Source organism: Bos grunniens, chromosome 6, assembly GCF_055505025.1.
Source record: "Bos grunniens cultivar Pamir isolate PY7600 chromosome 6, Bosgru_T2T1.0, whole genome shotgun sequence".
NCBI lineage: Eukaryota > Metazoa > Chordata > Mammalia > Artiodactyla > Bovidae > Bos > Bos grunniens.
This window is the reverse complement of record NC_141170.1, coordinates 19,796,307-19,817,768: the sequence shown is the minus strand read 5'-3', so window position 1 is coordinate 19,817,768 and position 21,462 is coordinate 19,796,307. Positions and strand designations below refer to the sequence as shown.

Sequence of the window (21,462 nt, the reverse complement as noted above, 5' to 3'; positions counted from 1 at the left end):
GATTTTTTACCAACTGAGCCACAAGGGAAGCCCAAGAATACTGGAGTGGGTAGCCTATCCCTTCTCCAGTGGATCTTAAGGTATAAACTGAGTGAGGTGCTTTAACTTCAGTGAAGTCATCTTACTGTTGTGGCTGAGGTGGTTTGGTTGGTTTTATTTTGTGTATTTTTGTCTTCTTTTGTTTTATATTCTGTGCCAGTGATTGGAGTACTTTTCTTGACTGTTGCTTAATTAGTTTAATTTTATCAGCCAAGAGTTTTGAAGTAAACTTTTAAAAATCAGTGTTTGTGTATTTTGTCTTCTAACTCACATTCACTATGGTTGCAAAGGAGTAACCTCAGCTTTGTACATTATTCCTTTTTTCTTTAGCACGAGAAGCCCTGCCAACATGGGACAAACAGATCCAGTCACTCTGTTTCCAAGTGAATAACCTTTTGGAGAAAATTAGTCAGACAGCACCAGAATGGACAGCACAAGCCATGGAAGCCCAGATGGCTCAGTGACTCCTTGCAGACCGTCTGTGCTCACTACATCTTTTTCCACGTTGTACGGATTCATTTCACTATCTCTCAAAAACATTTGCATCATGACCTTACATATTTCAATCCCTTTTATGCTGGATTCTATTTAAAGAAGACATTATTAGAGCAGGAAGTACAAGCATTTAAAAATATGTAGTTCCCATTTATTCAGGGTCTCTGTGTATCAAGCTAACTCAGATGTTTTGAAAGCTTTTTCTTTAAACAGAGTAAGTGAAATATCTGTGGCTAAGAAGTTTGGGATTTGTGATAACTTTGTAGTCATGTAAAAATAAGTGCTTTGTGCCTCTCCACATGTGGTTATTCTAATAAATGGAGAAGTGAGCCAAATAAAAGTAGTACTTTTGTTTTTAATTAGTGAATAGTGTTTTATTCCTTTTCCCTTTCACTTAAGCAGACAATTATTTATCCCATATGCAAGAAATGAAAAGATAAGCCAAAAAGCCTCTTCCCTAGGTATTCACAGTCACAGAGCCAAGAGTCAGCACATGAAATACTTGTACCAAGTCTGAGAGCACACAGTGGAGAATTTTTTATTTAGCAGAGAAGGGTCAGCAAAGACTCCTCAGAATCATTCCAGCCTCCGTTCATATAGAAAATGGGGAAGGACTTTTAAAAAAGAGTCTGTAGGCAACTACCAGTTTCAACTCAAACATGTAAGGAGCTCAAGTAGTCACTCCATCCTCACAACAAGAAAAGGCTTAACAGGTGGAAAAAAATCAATTCCTTTTCTTAGATCCACCAGAGAATTGAGGTCACAGGGCACACCACCACTCCCAAAACTGGAGAAATAAAGAGTCACAGTAGAGGTCAGCTTACCAGGAGCAGACCAGCGTGGGCCAGTAACTGGTGACTAGTGAAATGGTAACTGACAAATTACTGGAGGCTAACTATGGACTAGGACTTCTGTGGTGGCTCAGTGGTAAAGAATGCCTGCAATGCAGGAGATGTGGGTTACATCCCTGCTTTGGGAAGATCCCCTGGAGAGGGAAATGGCAACCCACTCCAGTATTCTTGCCTGGGAAATCCCCTGGACAGAGGAGTCTGGTGGGCTGCAGCCCATGGGGTTGAAACAATAGCAATAAGTTTGGATTGGCAGGACAGTTAAAACCCCCTGGCACTCCAGGAAGTTCTCATGATTAAGATGAGGGATCCTCTTGTGTTTCAGGGGAGGAGAAAGCAACTATTTTGAAATACTTCCAGATCATTTTCCATGACAAAGGCCTGCCCTCTGAAGGAAATTACTCTACCAAGGCCTTATCTGACCTGGGGAAAAGCCAGCTGCATAATTTCAGTCCCTGTTAGCCTACTTGTGACACAACTTAGCAACTAAACAACAAAATTTTTTTTTTAACTTTAGACAACATGTCAAGGACAGATGGGTAGTGTAATCAGAGAGACTGAAATTTCAGAACTATAAAATTTTAGGAATGTATATAATTGGTACACTAAGAAAGGATGGAGAAAATGGAATCACAGTATTTTTAATTAAAACCAGAGCATCAACAACAAAAAATGTGAGGCAAAAAGTGATAAAACTGCAAAGAGAAATAGATGAATCCACTATACTTGAAAATGTCAGCACCATTCTCTCAGCAGTGGACAGTTGAGCAGGCAGAAAGTTACTAAGTACGTAGTTGAACTCAACAGCACCATCAGTCAACTGGATCTAATCTGATATTTCTAAACGACATCCAACAACAGTACACTCGAGTTCACATAGAACATTCACCAGAGTAGACCATACCCTGGGTCAGAAAACACACCTTACCAAGTTAAAAAGAACAGAAATCATAAAATTTTATGCTCTCTGACCACAATGAAATGAAACTGAAAATAACAGAAACATAGCTGGAAATTTCCACAAAACTTGAAGATTAAACAACATACTTCTAAATAACATGCAGATTAAAGAAGAAATCTCAAGAAGAAAATATTTTGAACTAAATGAAAATACAACTTATCAAAATTTGTGGAATGCAGTGCATGTGTTAGGAAAGAAGACAGATCTAAAATCAATAAGCTTCCACAAGAGGAAACTAGAAAAAAAGAAAATTAAATCCAAAGTAAGCAGAAGGGATGAAATAATAAAAATCAGAGTAGAGTGTGAATCAGTGAAACTTGAAAACAGGAAGTTAATAAGAGAAAATCAATGAAATCAAAACCTGTTTCTTTGAAAACATGAATAAAATGGTTAACTCTAGCCAGACTAAGATAAAAAGAGAAGGCACAAATTACTAATATCAGAAATAAAGGGGAAAGTTTAAAAATAAAATTTTAAAAAAAAGAAAAAAACTTAAAAAATAAAAAAAATTAAAAGAAATAAAGGGAGTCATAACTACAGATCCTATGAAGATTAGAGGAATAATTAAGGACCATTATAAATAGCTCTATGCTGATAATTTTGATAACTTAGATGATACGGACCAATTCTATGAGCGATATCTACCAATTCTCCCAAGAAATAATCTGAATAGGCCTATAACTGTTAAATTTTTAAAATTAATAATTAATAACCTTCCATACCGGAAAGCACTGGGCCCAGATGAGTTCACTACTGAATTTTATCAAACATTTAAGGAAGAAATCATACCAATTCTCTACAATCTCAGAAAACAGAAGATACAGAACACTTCTTCATTCATTTTTTTTTTTTAAGGCAAGCATCATCCTTCCACCAAAGCCAGATAAAGATATTACAAGAAAGGAAAACTGCAGTTCTGTATCTATCATGAATATAGATGCAAAAATTCTTAACAAAATATTAGTGAGTCAGATCCAGCAATACATAAAAAGAATTATATGCCATGACCAAGTGGGATTTATTCTAGGTATATAAATTGTTCAACATTAAAAAATCAATTAATATATTTCATCACATCTATAAGCTATAGAAGAAAAGTTCTTTGATCATCTCAGTAAGTACAGAAAAAGCATTTTTATAAAACCCAACACCTATTCATGATAAAAAAAATTTCAAAAACTGGGAATACAGAGGAATTTCCTCAATAAAGAATATGTACAAAAACCTTATAGCTAACATCATAATGGTGAGAAACTAGATTGCTAGATTCTTTCCCCCTAAGATCAGGAATAAGGCAAAGCTGTCCACTCTCACCACTCCAATTTTTTTGGCCATGCCTGGGGGCTTGTGGAATCCCTCACCAGTAATTCAACCTGCACCCTTGGCACCGAAAGCACAGAGTCCTAACTACTGGACTGCCAGGGAATTCCCTCACCACTCTTATTGAACATTGTATTGTAAGTCCTGGATGATGCCGTAAGACCAGAAAAGAAAGTTAACCTTAAATACAGATTGGCTGCAGATGGTGACTGCAGCCGTGAAATTAAAGACGTTTGCTCCTTGCAAGAAAAGCTATGACCAACCCAGACAGCATATTAAAAAATGGAGACGTTACTTTGCTGACAAAGGTCCGTATAGTCAAAGCTATGGTTTTTCCAGTAGTCATATATGGATGTGAGATTTGGACCATAAAGAAAGTGCCGAAGAATTAATGCTTTTGAACTGTGGTGTTGGAGAAAACTCTTGAGAGTCCTTTGGACTGCAAGGAGATCAAACCAGTCAATCCTAAAGGAAATCAGTCCTGAATATTCATTGGAAGGACTGATGCTGAAGCTGAAACTCCAATACTTTGACCATCTGATGCATAGAAGTGACTCCTTGGAAAAGACCCTGATGCTGGGAAAGATTGAAGGCAGGAGGAGAAGGGGACAACATAGGATGAGATGGTTGGATGGCATCACCAACTTGATGGACATGAATTTGAGCAAGCTCTGGGAGTTGGTGATGGACAAGGAAGCTTGGCGTGCTGCAGTCCATGGGGTTGCAAAGAGTTGGACATGACTGAGCGACTGAACTGAACTGAACTGGGAAGAAAGAAATAAAACTATCTCTGTTCACAGTTGACATGATTATCTATGTAGAAAATCTCAAGGAACCAGAAGAAAAAATTCTTGCAACTAATAAGGAGTTAAATAGCAAAGTTGCAGGATATGAGGTTAATATACAAAAGTCAGTTGCTTTCAGGACTTTGCTGGTGGTCCAGTGGTTACGAATCTGCCTTACAATGCGGGGTTGCAGGTTTGATTCCTGGTTCAGGAACTAAGATCCCGTGTGTCGTGGGGCAACTGAGCCTACACGCTGCAGCTACTGAGCCCGGTGCCACAGCTAGAGAAGCCTACACAGTGCAACGATAGATCCTATATGCTGCAGTGAAGATCCCAAGTGCTGAAACTGAGACCCAGCACAACCAGATAGATATATTTTAAACATTCAATTGCTTGTATATATATATAAGTATATACATATATAAACAAAGAGCATTTGGAATTGGAAATTTGAAATAAGTATGTGTGTTCGAAGGAGGGAAAACAGGAAATTTGGAGTGTGAAAACATGGTGATGGTGGGAGAATAGGCTAAAGAGGTGGATTGAGGTTACATCATGAAGGATCAGGGAAATTTTTTTAGGATGTTTACAATTTTTTCATGGCAAGCAGTGTACAAGATGGACTGGGGAGAAAGCAATGGGAGCTGGAGTTACTAGAGGCCGAGAAACTAATTCAGGAGCTATAAACATGATTCTCAAGAGACGTAATATGGGCTTGGACTACATTCTTGGCAGTGGAGACAAAGAGGAGAGGACAGATTAATTCATTCAATAAACGATCTCTTCAGTTCAGAGGCTCAGTTGTGTCCAACTCTGTGACCCCATGGACTGCAGCAGGCCAGGCTTCCCTGTCCATCACCAACTCCTGGAGGCTGCTCAAACTCATGTCCATTGAGTCAGTGATGCCATCCAACCATCTCATCCTCTGTTGTCCCTTCTCCTCTGCCTCAATCTTTCCCAGCATCAGGGTCTTTTCCAGTGAGTCAGTTCTTGGTATCAGGTGGCCAAAGCGATTTGCGCATGTATCTACTAGGTGTCAGGCGTTTTTCTAGGCACTGCAGATACAGGAACAAACAAGATCATCCACTAGGGTTATCAAGTGGAGTTTAAGTGACAGAAGTTGATGTCTGAGTAGATGTGAGGGGAAAGGAGAAGGGTGTGATGAGACAATTTAGGTTTCACCAATATCTAGATTTCTTACCTTGAAAACCTGGGTAGTGAAATCGTTTGACCTGTTGGGTAGAGAATGGGTAGGGGACACCAAGAAGCAGTTGTTTTGTAGACAGTGGACGAGACATTCTGAAGACCAATAGTAAGAGAAGAACTAGAAATACAGTCCTCCTTGGTGTGTAGGAGGCATTTGAAGCTGTGAGAGTAGATGATTCCGAGAAGACTAGGAGGTGTCAAAGGAATGGACCCAGGACCAGATCAGATCAGATCAGTCGCTCAGTTGTGTCCGACTCTTTGCGACCCCATGAATCGCAGCATGCCAGGCCTCCCTGTCCATCACCAACTCCCTGAGTTCACTCAGACTCACGTCCATCGAGTCAGTCCATCTCATCCTCTGACGTCCCCTTCTCCTCCTGCCCCAGGATAGAACCTTGCAAAACACCTACATCTATAAGGCAAGTGAAAAAAGGGGGCAAAGGACTCAAGTTTGAGTGCCTATTAAGTTCCAGGTGGTTTTACATTTTTTCTCACTGAAATCTCACAATATCCTTATAGTGAAATATTTACTTACAGTAGATGTTTCTACTAATAGATATTTCTACTAGTCTGAAGATTGCCTTCCCTGACCCTCCACCCCAACAAATGAAATGGACTCACAAGTGTAGGGGGAGAAAGAAAGGAAATTAGGAAGTGAGATTTTCAGCAGGGCAAAATGTTGCAGAGGATAAACAGGATGAGAAATGGGAAAAAAAGAAATGATGACTTCACACATTTATCTATCAGTTTTTAACCAAAATTGAATCATATTGAATTTGACAATTGAATTTTTATTACTTGCTTTGATACCTCATATGCAAAAGATAAAATTAATGACACAACAATGAAACCATCAAGTATGCGGTTGGGAAGCAGAGCCTAGTACACTGTCGCTTTGTCAGACTACAGCCCACCAGGCCCTCCATCCATGGGATTTTCCAGGCAAGAGTACTGGAGTGGGGTGCCATTGCCTTCTCCGAATAATGCTTGTAGGTAACACAAAAAGGAGGGAAAGCGTTGGTTAAATGTGCTGTAAGTGTCTTAGAACAGGGGTCCCCAGCCTCTGGAATGTAATGCCTGATGATCTGAGGTGGAGCTGATGTAATAATAATAGAAATAAAGTGCACAATACGAGTAATGTGCTCGAATCATCCTTCCCTCTCTCTCCTCCACCCACCCCACTGCACCCCACTCCTGTCCCCCGCCCTCTTTCATGGCAAAATTGTCTTCCATGGAACCGGTCCCTGGTTCAAAAAGGTTGGGGACCACTTTCGTAGAATAGTTGCCCGTAGTCTTTGTCTCTCTCTCTTAAACTTCTTACATGAAAGAGAGCTGAATTGCTGTGGACCAAAATCTCCTGTTAGGAAAACAAACTACAAGAACAAAATTATGATATTGACCCTTGGAATTGACTGATGACATGAAGACATTTTATTGAGAGCAAAGAACCGTAAAGAATCATGTAAAATCTTTTATTTGTTTATATTTTAAAATGTAATACAGAATTTATAAGCTGGAAAACTTAATAGCAAGGAGAAACTACGCTGGACCATTTAGCAAAACTAAGGGATAACACTCCTTTGAAATAAAAATTCAGTTTTTTTTAACCCCACTAATTGTGATTAAAAATATCAATTATATTTCAGTTGCAGAAAGTGGAAAAGCTGAAGAGGTGTTGATTTTAGTTGCTTCAGTAAGAGCTCTTCACCAGGTCAGGAGGGACCACAGAAGAAAGGGGAGAAAGGGAGCTCTTCACCTACGAGGGACACACAAAAAATACGGTTAAATTTTCTCAGTCTACTTTTTAATTTTTAATAAAGATTTAATTTTAGAATCATTTTAGATTTATAGAAAAGTTTCAAGAGAGTTCCCATATACCTGCACCAGTTTCCTTACTGGCTAGCATCTTACTATGGTAGGTGTATCACAACTAATGAACCAATGTTGATAGATTATTAATCAAAGCCTGTTCTTTATTCAGATTGCTCAGTTTTTACATAATGTCCCTTTGCTGTTCCAAGATTCCATTCAGATAGCATATTACCTTTACTCATTATGTTTCTTTAGGCTCCTCTAAACCGTGACTGGACCTTTCTTATTTCTGATGACCTTGACAGTTTTGAGGAGAATTGCCTTAATTTTTGTATTTTGCAGAATGGGCCTCAGTTTTTTTTGTTGTTGTTCTTGTTGGTTTTTTTTTCTTTTTTTTGTTGGGCCTCAGTTTTTTTGTCTAATGTTTTTCTGATGGTTAGACTGGAGTTGTGGGGTGTTGAGAGGAAGACCACAGAGGTAAAGCACCAGTTTCATCACATCATTTCAGGAGTGCGTGCTATCAACAGGATACCACCAATGAGGATAACTGGCTAAAGTAATTTTGTCAGGATTTTCCACCTGGTTAGTCTTCCAAGGTTATACTCGTCCCGCCCCCCTTTTATACTGTACACTTTGAAACTCACTATGCAAACCCATACTTAAGAGGTGGGAAATAAAGCTTTCTTTCCTTACGGGGAGGCATACCTTCATTAATTATTTAAAATTCTGTACCTCTGGGAAATTTATCTGTTCTCCCTTTTTAGTTGGTTCTTGTACCTCTTTGCCTCAGTCTGTTTTTAACATAAATCACATTATTCATTGATCTTTATGTTTTGATTCTCCCATTACAGATATTTGGAGATCTAAAGTTTTATTGTCAATGAATAACGTAGGGTCCAAGCTGATGAGCAAGAGTCAGGACCACCAAGATATTTTTACAGCAAACCAGCTTAAAAATTCAGAGAAATAATTTCCTTGAAGGAAAAAAAAAAAAAAAAGCTCAGGTGCCAGGATTTATGTATGTGTGGGTAGCTCTTAATATTTTATCCAAATTGTCTCATAAGTTCATTTAAGCAGTGTTGAAATAACACCTCTTTGCTTCTGACCTTACCCCGTCCAGTCTGTGTACATAGCATTACCAGGTTAATTTTTCTAAAACATAACTCTACCTATGTTACTCCTTTACTTACAACCTAAAATAATTCCCCTGCCTGCATGCTAAGTTGCTTTATGCTAAGTCACTTCAGTCGTGTCCGACTCTGTGCAACCCCATAGACGGCAGCCCACCAGGCTCCCCCGTCCCTGGGATTCTCTAGGCAAGAACACTGGAGTGGGTTGCCATTTCTCATGTCTCCTGCGTTGGTGGGAAGATTCTTTATCACTAGGGTCACCTGGGAAGCCCCCAAATAACTCCCCAGTGCTTACCAAATGAAAGCCCAGATCATTAGCCTAGTATTCATGACACTGCAGTAAAATATTTCATTTCTCATTATTTTCCCCCTTTTATGTTCCTGCCAAGAGGAATCTAAACTCATAAATATGTTTTTTTCCTCTTTTTGCCTCTGTAGTTTCATTGGGCTTCCCTGGTGGCTCAAGCAGAAAGCATCCATCTGCAGTGCAGTAGCCATAGGAGACGTAGGTTTAATCCCTGGGTTGGGAAGATACCCTGGAGGAGAGCATGGCAACCCACTTCAGTATTCTTGCTGGGGGAATCCCATGGCAAAGGAGCCTGGTGGGCTACGGTCTATACGGTCACAAAGAATCAGACAGAAGCGCTTTATCACAGCACAGCACTCATGTTTCACTCATGTTGCTGTTGAGAGGCAACACCCTTTTCTATTCATTAAAATCCCATCCTGAGTCAGAAATCTTCTGTTGGTCCCATCGGATCTATTTCTACCCCTGTCCACCCTGCCCTGTGCTCTGGGAGGCTGACCTGTGTACCCCAGCAATTCCATCCCTGTCTCTGCCTTCCTGGTGGGTTCAGCCAATGGGAAGCCCAGAAGGACGTCAGAATGTGAGGTCAGGGCACCTTCCCTGCTGACTCTTCCTGTAGGGTTGCTCCGGGCTGCTCAGGTCCTCTCAGGGCAGCCACCATACAGGTTTCTCTTTTGGGGTTCTAGTCACTGCTCCCTCCCCTCCTCCAGAGGCCCAGGGGAGGTCTGGTTCCCTCTCCTGTCTCCTCCCACCCACCCTGAAAGTCCCTGTGCCTCCTGCCCACTCTGCAGGTGGTTTCATTAAATCCTTCTATTCCCACAGCTTGAGTGCCACCTATTTCCTCTTGAGACCCTGATGCTCACTTCCTCTTCAGAATCAAAAAACCACTTCTTTCAAGAAACTTTCACTTGTACATCTCACAGAATATCATCTTTTCTTCCTCTGAGCATAAAATAGCACTCTGACTAAAGGCACTGGTCAAAGTTTGCATTTTATCAACGCCGTTTTTTGGAGTATAAAGTCTCAAAGGACAAGAAGACCAACTTATCTCCTTTTGTTCCCCCAAATCAAGTACCGTGCAGGACTAGGTACTAGAGACATTATTTGCTAAATATATGACTATTTAAAAATGTACCTTCCAAGAGTTATGTTTGTTAACCTATACAGAGTTCTCATTCACTTGAGAAAGGAAGTGGTATTTTTGCAAAGAATGGGAAAATTAATGTTTTCTTCCCATACTCAAGATATGTTCTATAGAAGATTGTCCAAATCATGTTGATTTCTACTTTACTACATCCTTAGTAGCTAATTCTGAGAATCTTGAAAGAGTGAGTTGAAAAATGACTTGATTGAATTTCAGATGATGCCATTCTACATAATGTTTCCAAGTATTCTATACAGTATTTCACCTCTTTCAAATTCCACCATCTCCAATAGGACTTTTCTGTTTAACCTCACCTCAAGTATTGATATGCTTCATGCCACAATCAATCCAAATATTACGTAACATAGTTTTCACTTGCTGTACTACTTCGTAATTACTTACCAGTTTCTTTTGTCAGTTTGTATTAGGAGGGAGCGTGTTTTCTCACCACACTCTTGTATTATACATATACATGCTTTTGCAATTGGTGTTTTTATTAATAGACCACCAGAATTCTGAGAAGTCTAGAAAAGTCATCCCTTTATTTATAAAAATACAGTTTCAAAATACAGAGTTATGAATTGAATGTTTGTGTCCCGCTCCCCAAACTGGGATATTGAAACCCCAACCCGCAATGTGATGGTATTGGGAGATGGAGCCTTTGGGAGGTAATAGGTTTAGATGAGATCATGAAGTCCCCAAGGTTTAGATGAGGTCCCTGTGATGGGATTACTATCCTAATAAGAAAGACCAAAACATATTCTCTCTCTAGAACTGTGAGACATAAGTTCCTGATGTTTAACCTGTTCAGGCTATTTTGTTATAGTAGCTTGAACAAGCCAGTACAGCTATCTTCTTCATAAGAAGAAATCAAAATCTATCTTTATATTAAGATAACATTTGAAAGACTTAAAGAATTGCTATTATTGAATTATTGTTCAAAATAATACTTCGTTTACAAAGCCCTTAATTACATTCCTAAACATTCACAGATTCTGGGACTTACCATTGATTCTTTTTTTAGAAAGTGCGATTGGCTCTCCTTCTGTTGATGTCTCTCTTGATTTGGCAAAGAGAGCACAGAGTACAGCAATGGGTCACCATGTAGTCGTCACAAATGGATCCCTGTTGGAAAACAGAAAAGAAACAGAATGTAAAAACCCACCTATGTGGAAATAAAGGCTTGTGGGTTTTCAAGACATTTTGAAGAGAAGCAGAAGGTGCTGATCCTTCGAATTTGAAGTTTGGATGGATACATTCAGGAAAATGTTAGTTGATTTTAGTTGATTTCTCCACATAACTCCTGTCTCTTTTTATCACATCAAATGTTTTCCTGTACTTTGTAACATATATAGAATTGAAGATATCCAACCAGGGGCTTCCCTGGTGGCTCAGTGGTAAAGAATCCGCCTGCCAATGCAGAAGACCCAGGTTGGATCCCTGGTCTGGGAAGATCCCACAGCAACTGAGCCCCTGTACCACAACTATCGAGCCCACACTCTGGACCCCAGGAGCCGCAATTACTGAGTCCACGTGCCGCAACTACTGAAGTCCATGCTGTCTAGAGCCCGTGCTCTGCAACAAGAGAAGCTACTGCAATGAGAAGCCCACGCACTACACAGCCCCCGTGTACTGCAACTAGACAAAAGCCTTCACAGGAACAAAGACCCAACACAGCCCCCCAAAAAGTAAATACATAAAATTTAAAAAGGAAAAAGAGTCCATGAGGCAAAAGAGGTACAAGATTAAAGAGAGGTAAAAGGTTGAAAAAAAAAATATCCAACGAACTATCAAAGGAAGGTAAACAGTTTCAGAAAGTAAAATCTCAAAATTCTTTTCTCCTATACCCTTTCCCTGTATCAGGAAGCTCCTAGAGGGTGCCCCCACCAGAATGAAGAAGCAAACTAACAAAGAAGAAGATGTGGGGTATAAGAAACCAGAGCCTAACATGCGGAACTGGTTAAAGGAATCCCCAGGTCATGACGATAGAGATGGCAGGGTCACAGAGTGATTTCATCAAGAAGATGAAGATGATAGAATGTCTGTCTGATGTTTAGGGAAGAGATTTAGAAAACTGGAAAGAGTTTGGGATTGGATTACTTCTAAGTAAATGGAAAACTCCTAGTGAAAAAGTCAAGAGTTATTAATAGTAGGAAAAACTAAGTTTAGAAGAAAAGACAATCATTGTTCATTACACAATTCAACTCAGCTCTGAAGAGCAAATATAGGTGTCATAATGTAAATGCTAAATTTGGACTTGGCCAAAATTATATATAATCATATTGGAGGGGGGCTTCCCTTGTGGCTCAGCTGGTAAAGAATCCGCCTACAATGTGGGAGACCTGGGTTTGATCCCTGGATTGGGAAGATCCCCTGGAGAAGGGAAATGCTACCTACTCCAATATTCTGGCCTAGAGAATTCCATAGGCTGTATAGTCCATGGGGTTGCAAAGAGTTGGACAACACTGAGCGACTTTCACTTCACATATTGGAGGGAGTGGGGTAGGGGTAGGGTGCATGTCCATGGTGCAGAAAGGGGAGAAAACAGAACTAAATTCTCATCTTCCACAATGGGAGGCCCATAGACAACGCCCCCAACTGAACAGTCAAAAGGTAATAGTACAAGTCTACAATTTGGAGATATGGAGGTAAACAGCTCTGGGAAAGAGGAAATAGGGAATAGAAGTTTGGGGACTATTATTTTTTTCAACAAACCTTGTAAATTAGATAATTTTAACAACTATGTGCTTGCAGAGCTTTGTTAAATAATATTCAAGCTGCACTAGAAAATAGGGCTAAGCCAAAAATCTTCAGAAATTTTTGAAAAAAAATGAAGCAGATGGGATTATGTTGATGGAGAAAGTAAAACAGAACTCAAGAACATGAAACTTAACATGGTCAGGGACACTGCATTAGATAAACCCCAAACCAAAACCTGTGAGGTCAGAAAGGAGGAAGGAACAGGCTGGGGAATGAAAGATGGGAGGTTAACTGAAGCCAGCTTGAGTGGCTGGGCCAGCCCAGAACTGCCAGCTGTGGCCTTGCCTGGGACACAGCGCAGAGCCGTTTAACAGACAGCCCTCATGTGGGCTTCGGGGCCCCAGGGAAGAAGAGGGGTGAGATAAGTGGGGAGCTATTCACCCATCACATAAGAGGGCAGGCTCCCAAGGACTCACCACAAAAGCTCTAAGAGAAATAATAAGAGGTAAAGACATTTTAGCACAGCAGAGACATCTAAATCATTCCCACCAATGAGATAGGCAAATTGTTTTATGTTTCCTATTCATCAAATGTTAATTTTTCCTACTTTTTTTTTTTTTGGCTGAATAGACCTTTCCTGGTTCCTTTTGTTCCCTTTGCTGTGCTATGCTTAGTCACTCAGCCGTGTCAGGCTCTTTGCGACCCCATGGACTGTAGCCTTCCAGGCTCCTCTGTCCATGGGGATTCTCCAGGCAAGAATACTGGAGTGGGTTGCCATGCCCTCCTCCAGGGAATCTTTCCAGCCCAGGGATTGAACCCAGGTCTCTGCATTGCAGACAGTTTCTTTACCTTCTGAGCCACTAGGGAAGCCCTTTGTTCCCTTTAGTAGTTATTTATTTTTTTTAAGATTTTTTTTTTTTGATGGGGACTGTTTTTAAAGCCTTTATTGAATTTGTTACGTTATCGCTTCTGTTTCATGTTTTGTTTCTTTGGCCTTGAGACATGTGGGATCTTGGTTCCTTGAGCAGGGATCGAAGGCCTCATCCTACGTTGGAAAGTAAGTCTTAACCACTGGACCATCAGCGAAGTCCCCTTTTAGTACTTTCAGATGTCCCACAACTAATTTTTATCCTTTCAGTGATGATCCTGAAATTTTTACCCACAACTTAATATTATATTTATCTTGAGATTCATCCAAATTGTATCAATAGTTCATTCCTTTTTGTTGTTGAGTAGTATACTATTACATGGATGGACTACAATTTGTTTATTCATTCACCTGCTGGGTTGTTTTTTTAGTTTTTGGCTATTGCAAGCAAAACTACTCTAAACATTTGTGTACAAGACTTGATACAGATATATATTTTTGCAGGGTAGATATCTAGGAGCAGAATGGCTGGGCCAAAAAGTAGATGTATGTTTAACTTTTTAAGAAACTATTTTACACTCCAACCATCAGTACATGAGGGTTTCACTTCCTCCGTATAAGCTAACACTTGGTGTGAGTTAGTCTGTTTATTTTAGCTGTCCCAATAGGTGTATGGCGGTACCTCACTATGGTTTTTATTTGCATTTCTCTAGTGACTGATGATGTTGAACATCTTTTTATGTACTTATTTGCCATTCAAATATTTTCTTTGTTTTTTCCTAATTTTTTGGGAGGTTAAAAATACTTAACATGAGATCTGCCTTCTTAACACATTTTAAGTGTACACAACAACTTGATGAATCCTCAAAAAATCATAGTGAGTGAAAGAAGCTGCATAAAGTAGTACACACGGTACGGTGAAAAGTGAAAGTCATTCAGTCGTGTCCAGCTCTTCACAACCCCATGGACTACACAGTCCACGGAATTCTCCAGGCCAGGATACTGGAGTGGGTAGCTGTTTCCTTCTCCAGGGGATCTTCCGAACCCAGGGACTGAATCCAAGTCTTTTGCATTGCAGGCAGATTCTTTACCAGATGAGCCACCAGAAAAGCCCAAGAATACTGGAGTGGGTAGCTTATCCCTTCAGCTGATCTTCCTGACCCAGGAATTGAACTGGGATCTCTTGCACTGTAGGCGGATTCTTTATCAGCTGAGCTACCAGGGAAGCCCACACACTATATAGTTCTGTTATATAAAATGGTAGAAAATGAAAACTAATCTACATTGACAGAAGCATATTGATGGTTACTTTGGGAAGATGGGGGGAAAAGAAGGAAAGATTGCAAAAGTATGTGAGTAGGTAGTACCTTTCAGATTTTGAATGTGCATATCCTGTGATCTATCAATCAAATCAATTAATAGTACACTATCCTACAAAAATACCAGTGCGTGTACAAAATCATATATATACAACTGCAACATTATTTAAGCTTTCATCAATAAGAAAGTGATTAATCTATATGATGGAATACTATGCAGACATGAAAAAGAATCTATGTTATGGACATAAAGGGGGTCTACCATATATTAAGTGGAAAAAAAAACCAAGTTACAATATAGTATGAACTCATTTAAAACATAGAAACAAAATAAAAGAGCCCTGTAAATACCAAATCACATATGTCTAGCTCTACAGCTATAGCTGTAGCTTCATCTAATCTATCTATCTATTTATCTATTTATATGCCTTAGAGGAGACCAAAAGCCCAGAGACTGAGCTCAGTCGTGTTTGACTCTTTGTGGCCCCATGGACTATAGCCCATCAGGCTCCTCTGCCCATGGAATTTCCCAGGCAAGGTTACTAGAGTGGGTTTCCATTTCCTACTCCAGGGATATTCCCTATCTAGGGATCAAACTCGTGTCTCTTGTGTCTCCTGCACTGGCAGGCAGATTCTTTACCACTAAGAGGTAAAGCCTCATAGGAGGATGCACACCAAATTATTGATATTAATAAAATTTATCACTGAATAGTGGAATTGGGCATAAAGCAATTAGATTTTCATTTTTTATTTTATATATCTCTGTGTTTTAATTTGTCATAACGTTACCTATACATATTTTTATGATTAAATATTTTTATGATTAAAAAACTAACAAACATTTTAAGCAAAAAAATAAAATAATTTCAATGGAGTAAAATTAGTTCCTTAAATATTCTATTTATTTGTTCTGTGATGATTAATTTTATGTGCCAACTTGGCTAGGCCATAGTACCCACATATTCAGTCAAATGCTATTCTGGATGTTTCTGTGAGGGTAATGTTTCAGATGAAATTAACGCTTAAATCAGTAGACTTAAAGTAACCATCCAAAATGTGGGTGGGCCTCACCTAATTGTTGAAGGCCTGAACAGAGAAAGAGCGATCTCCCCTGAACAAGAAGGAATTCTGCCCGCAGGCTGCCTTTGGATTCTGCAACTCTTCCCAGCCTGTCAGCCTATCTTGCTTTTTGGACTTACCAGTCCCCACAATGTTATGAGGCAATTCCTTAAAATTTCGTGCTCTCTTTATATATCTGTATTCATATCATCTCTATCTCCTTTTGGTTCTGTTTCTGGAGAGCACTAAAGTGAAGCTTATGGTGTAATGACGGGGGCATCCCAGGTGGCATTAGTGCTAAAGAACCTGCCTGCCAACGCAGGAAACATAAGGGACGCTGGTTCGATCCTTGGGTCAGGAAGATCCCCTGCAGGAGGGCATGGCAACCCACTCCAGTATTCTTGCCTGGAGAGTCCCATGGACAGAGTCCCGTGGACAGAGCCCTTGCGGGCTACAGTGCCCAGGGCTACAGGGAGTCCGACGCGACTGAAGTGACTTAGCATGGTGTAATGGAATGTGCGGGTATGAAAAGCTGAGTTGAGTAATGACTCCTTTACGACTAGTGCAGATCTTTGCCTGAGTTATTCTACCTGTTAAAACGTTTCTCATCTGTGAAGTGTGATAGACCTACTTACTTTACAGAGATGGTGCAAGGTTTCCGTGATGTAACATGTCATGTACGTGGGGCATAGTACAAGCATGGCCCTGAACAATCCTCTTCCATTGTATGACATACATTGCAAATATGAGAGTTGTTTGTTTCCTACGGTTTTCACAGAAATGTAGAAGGAGGTCACATAACCAGAGGATCTATTGCTACAATAATAGAATGCACATGCCAGGAAACTCCTACCAACCAAATTTAGTTGATGCCTGTGGGCCTGCTAAGTTGCTTCAGCTGTGTCCTACTCTTTGTGACCCTGTGGGCTGTAGCCTGCCAGGCTCCTATGTCCATGGGATTCTCCGGGCAAGAGTACTGGAGTGGGTTGCCGTGTCCTCCTCCAGGGGATCTTTCCCACCCGGGGATCGAACCCACGTCTCTTACGTCTCCTGCATCTGCCTCTTTCTTTACCACTAGCGCCACCTGGGAAGCCCCCATTCAGTTGACAGGTACCATCAAATGGCCTCTATGTTTATCACAATTGTTTTGAATGTGGGTGCATATTCGAATGATACAATATTGTAAAAGATTCACCGGAATGCCGTATCGAGTCCTGTAGAGGGTCCTCATTGCGACACTTGTTCCGCACAGACAGCATTCATTCATATCAGATGCAACTTGACACGCAAGGCATGTGAAGCAAAATGTGCCGCAGAGACCTGGATGCGTGAAATCAGAGGTACGAATTACTCCATTCTGCCCTCCACCATGGTTGAGAGTTAGGGTGTGTTCATGGATGGCAGTTCCAAACCCTGGGGCCTTTGTCACATAGTCTGCTGCCAAGGTCATCCTCACTGCTTCTGTTCGACATCACATCAGCTTCCCCTCATTCCCTCTAGTACTGCCTTCTTCCATGTATTGAATGACTCACTGAAACCTGGCCCTGTTCCAGAGGTTATCCTCACTACCCACAATGCCTCTGTCTGAAGTCCAGGAGTGAGGTCAAATAATGTGAAAAGTTCTCCAACAGGAACCTACTCAAGATCCCAAGGTGTCACTCACAGAAATGGGGCCTCCAGTGCTCTGGGAAGATGCTGTTGCTTGATCTGAATATGGAATGATGATTAGGAATTTTATAGATTGAGGAAAGGGGAAAGAGCCTCTGTAGATAACTTGGTTTGTCTTGGCAATGGCTGGTTACACATAACGTGGCTGGAACCAGGGATGGGAAAGAATGGGGATGAAGCTGGATCCAAGGCAGGGTGGAGACTGGATGATCTGGAAGTACGAGTGTTCAGAGGGGGTCATGGAAGTCATGAGGAACCTCTGAAATATTTTAAGAAGGGAGAATGATTTGATCAGATCTCTGATTTAAGAAATCCTATGTGAAGGTTTTAAGCTCATATTAGAACTTGTAATTCACTTATACAAGTAACAATACTAGGGTTTGGAGGATTAGAATATTCCTCTTTAGAAGGTTTTATTATTGTGGTTTCATGATCACTATGATTCGCAGATGTTGAACTAACGTCCTGAGAAGTGCAAGTTATCAGCCCGGGTCATGCAGCAGGACAAGGAGCACAAATCAACCAGCTCAGTGGTTCCATGTCCCAGGTGATTCTTTCCCTCTATGCTTTTCAATGTAATTATCAACTCCATTCCAAATTTTAATTCCTCTGCCAAGTGAAAGGTTAATAGGTTTTCCTTCCCTGTCTCAGAACACTGGGTAGATTTGAAACAGGTAAAAAAAAAGAAACAAATGGACAAAAAACCTCAGAGTAAAATTTGTTTCATTTTTTATTTTGTAGGCAGGTTTGTTTATTTCTTGCTTGGTGTTGAGAACTAAGCATTTGGCCTCTCTGACAAGCACATCTTACCCCGAACTTTTCTTCTCTCAGGTTTACTTAGATCTCATAAAATGAAACAAAACTGAAAATGAAGCAGAGTTAGAGATATTTTACCCACTGAGCAGTTAATTGCCTTCAGAATTCTTTATTCTTGTCTGTATAACAATCCTAAATGTATAAATAAAAATAATGCTTATGTGAGCTCATGCTGAAACCACGGATGAAAATGAACCCTTGTGTGTGGGGCACAGTGTAACTGTAATGAGTTTAATTGATGTATAACAAAAGCAGCCTTTTTTCTTTTTAATCAAGTTAAACTTTAAACGTCTCTTCTAATATAATGTATGGTCTATTTATAATAATTAGGCCAAGGCTGTTCATTATTCAAATCATTGGCTTTTTATTTTTAACAGTTATCTTAACTCCAGAACTTTTTTTAGGAGTAAGATTATCCTTTGAAGGGTGAAGAAGAATCAACCTACAGTCGGTACAGGATTTTTCTGTTTGCAAAGCATTGCCTGACAGGCAGGGTACCTTGGAATGAGAGGGGAACTTCTATTACACCCTAAGGGAGAAATGAAGGAAAGATATGAGTAAACTCTGGGAAATTGTGGAGGACAGAAGACCCTGGCATGCTACAATCCATGGGGTCACAAAGCTTTATATACAACTTAGCGACTGGACAACCCAAGGTTAAAATTCACTTCTGAGTCGGTTACAGGTTTCCCCAGCACTTACAGACACCGCAGTCGCTGAAACAATCACACAAGCCCGTCTGCCAGTTGGAGTTCTGAGGTGCTGGACCGCTTCCGACTCCAGGCTGGGTTACAATGACCACTGGAGAAGATGCAGCTTGCATTTTCAACGCAGATTCTTAAGCGGCTGTGGTCTGAAAGGAAGAACTTGGTGTCAGTAGTCTGGAGGTTGCTCTTAGAAGCCTGTTTTCAGGGACTTGGCTTCACAGGCAAGCGAGGCAGTTTAGATCAAGTCGCTGGCTGATCTTTGAAGAACCTTTTTCTACAGAGGCTCCTGGAGGAAGGGATTCACTGAATCAGTTAAAGGAATGGATGCTTCTCTTGGAGTTAGGGAATGAGACAGGCTTGTAAGTACTGTTTTAAACAGCTATCTAGTCTCTGCACAAGACAGGAAAACAGAAGAGGAAACCTGTGTAAATGGCACGTGTGTGTGCTCAGTCGTGTCTGACTCTTTGTGACCGTATAGACTATAGCCCACCAGGCTCCTCTGTCCATGGGATTTCCCAGGCAAGAATACTGGAGTGGTTTACCATTTCCTCCTCCAGGGGATCATCCCGACGCAGGGATCAAACCCCTGTTTCCTGCGTCTCCTGCATTGGCAGGTAGATTCTTTACCACTGTGCCACCTGCGAAGCCATGCCAACTAAAAACTGTCACTCGTTATCTGGTGCCACAAGAATTAAGTCATTAACCACTTAGTTGCTGATTTTCAACATGCCCTGAAAGGAGTTCAGGGTGGAAATTAGGAATGAAGCTCCCTGTAAACTAGGGAACACTGGCAGAACAGGCCTTCAGAGAGTTAGATATTTTTGAGACAAGATTTTATGAGCCCAGTCTCTCATATCTTCTCATATCTAGAAAAGAACGAAAATCATTAACGGAGACAACTGTTCCATGTGACTTGCAGCAACCTTCTGCCAAAATGCGTGCTTGATGGCACGTGTCCCCTTCACTAAAATCATATACACACCGACCTCCGCTCTGACCTTCTTAGGGCAGCTCCTCAGAGCTATCTGAGAAGCTGTCTCTTGGGCTATAGATCTCATTTGCCCCAAATAAAACTTAACTCACACCTGCCTGTTAATGAGTCCAAGCTCACTTTGCTCTCAGCACAACAGGCCAATAAATCCAAGAGATGAGATGTTGAGGCAAGGAATGCGACTTTATTGGGAAAGCTGACTGACCGAGAAGATAGTCGACTAATGTCTTAAAATAACCATCTTGTCAGGGTCTGGATGCGTTTCTTTTATAGAACAGAAGGGGAGGATTTGCAGAACTAAAGTAAAAAGGCAAATAGTCTGACTCATGGAGTCAGCTTTTAGGAATTTATCCACGAGGGGTTGTAAACCCTTCTTCCCTTCCAGCTTTATCGGATAGGCAGTTTCTGGCCTAAGGCTCATTCTTATAGGTTGGGCCTTTACTGGCCTTGCAGGGGTTCCTTTGTCTCGTTAAGGGTCTACTGCCCCTAGGATATGGCTGGGAATAGGACCTCGTGGCTGGTCTGTCTTAGTCAGAGTCAAGATAAAAGCCTGCTTGGGGCCTCCTGACCTGAGTATGGCCCCAGGGGAGCTCAGAAGATCTCTTCTAAGGACGTGGGTAGGACACTGAGACACAACTAGAAAGGCATGCAAAATCCACCGTTGTTTAAATTGGCATGTGAAATGCCCAGTAAAATAATCGAGTGCAAGGCTTTCCATCGACACCAGTCACAGTACAGCTTTAGGAGGAGAGAGGTCCAGTGTGAAAAATTAAGACAAAGTACAGTGGCTCCTGTATCAATTAAGTAATCAATTTTCTTTTCTGCTATGGGAGTCAAGGACTACCCAGGGATCCTTGATGGAGATTAGCATCTCACTGAGGGGAGCCACCAGAATCCCCAGGGCCACGCCAGTTGTCCAGCATGGCCATCTCAGGAGCCAAAGTCCCCCTTCCCCTTCAGGAATGGGGACAGTCCCTCTTCCAGTGACCTGTTTGTCTGCTATCTGGGCATAGCCCGGGGTGGGGAGGTTCTTTCTGGCAGTCTTGGGCACAGTGGCCAGTTGACTTGCATTTGTAGCATTTCCTCTTGTTGGTCTTATTTCCAGATGAATGGTTGAACTTTCTTGGCCCCCCTGAGGTCACAAAGCATGACTGACACCAACAGCTATCAGTTTTGCACGAGCCCTGGCCTGTCTTTTCTCATGTTAGGTTCTCTCTTTCTCCTGAGCTTGGTCTTGATTATTAAATACCCCAAAGGCCACATCTGGGAGCTGGAGCATGGGCGTTT

At 41.0% G+C, this 21,462-nt stretch overlaps 2 protein-coding genes across 5 annotated transcripts in view; one reads left to right on the top strand and one right to left on the bottom strand.

The window, feature by feature from the left end:
- Positions 1-874, top strand: part of COPS4 (COP9 signalosome subunit 4) — a 38,857-nt gene extending 37,983 nt beyond the window's left edge. For both annotated transcript variants that reach the window (XM_086405013.1, XM_086405012.1), the window contains one exon: positions 370-874. In XM_086405013.1, the coding sequence (XP_086261139.1) occupies positions 370-426 (57 nt within the window). In that variant the 3' untranslated portion in view covers positions 427-874. The remainder of the gene's footprint in view (positions 1-369) is intronic.
- Positions 875-7,112: 6,238 nt separating this feature from the next.
- Positions 7,113-21,462, bottom strand: part of LOC147370369 (placenta-specific gene 8 protein) — a 34,866-nt gene continuing 20,516 nt past the window's right edge. Inside the window, exons 1-5 of one of the 3 annotated variants that reach the window (XM_086405016.1) lie at positions 20,274-20,372; positions 19,180-19,330; positions 17,189-17,313; positions 11,054-11,172; positions 7,113-7,410 (exon numbers count right to left, since the gene is read on the bottom strand). In XM_086405016.1, coding sequence (XP_086261142.1) covers positions 11,068-11,172; positions 17,189-17,313; positions 19,180-19,300 — 351 coding nt within the window. In that variant the 5' untranslated portion in view covers positions 19,301-19,330; positions 20,274-20,372 and the 3' untranslated portion in view covers positions 7,113-7,410; positions 11,054-11,067. Of the gene's footprint in view, positions 7,411-11,053; positions 11,173-17,188; positions 17,314-19,179; positions 19,471-20,273; positions 20,373-21,462 lie in introns of those variants that run through there. The other 2 variants (XM_086405015.1, XM_086405014.1) reach the window with 2 other exon arrangements.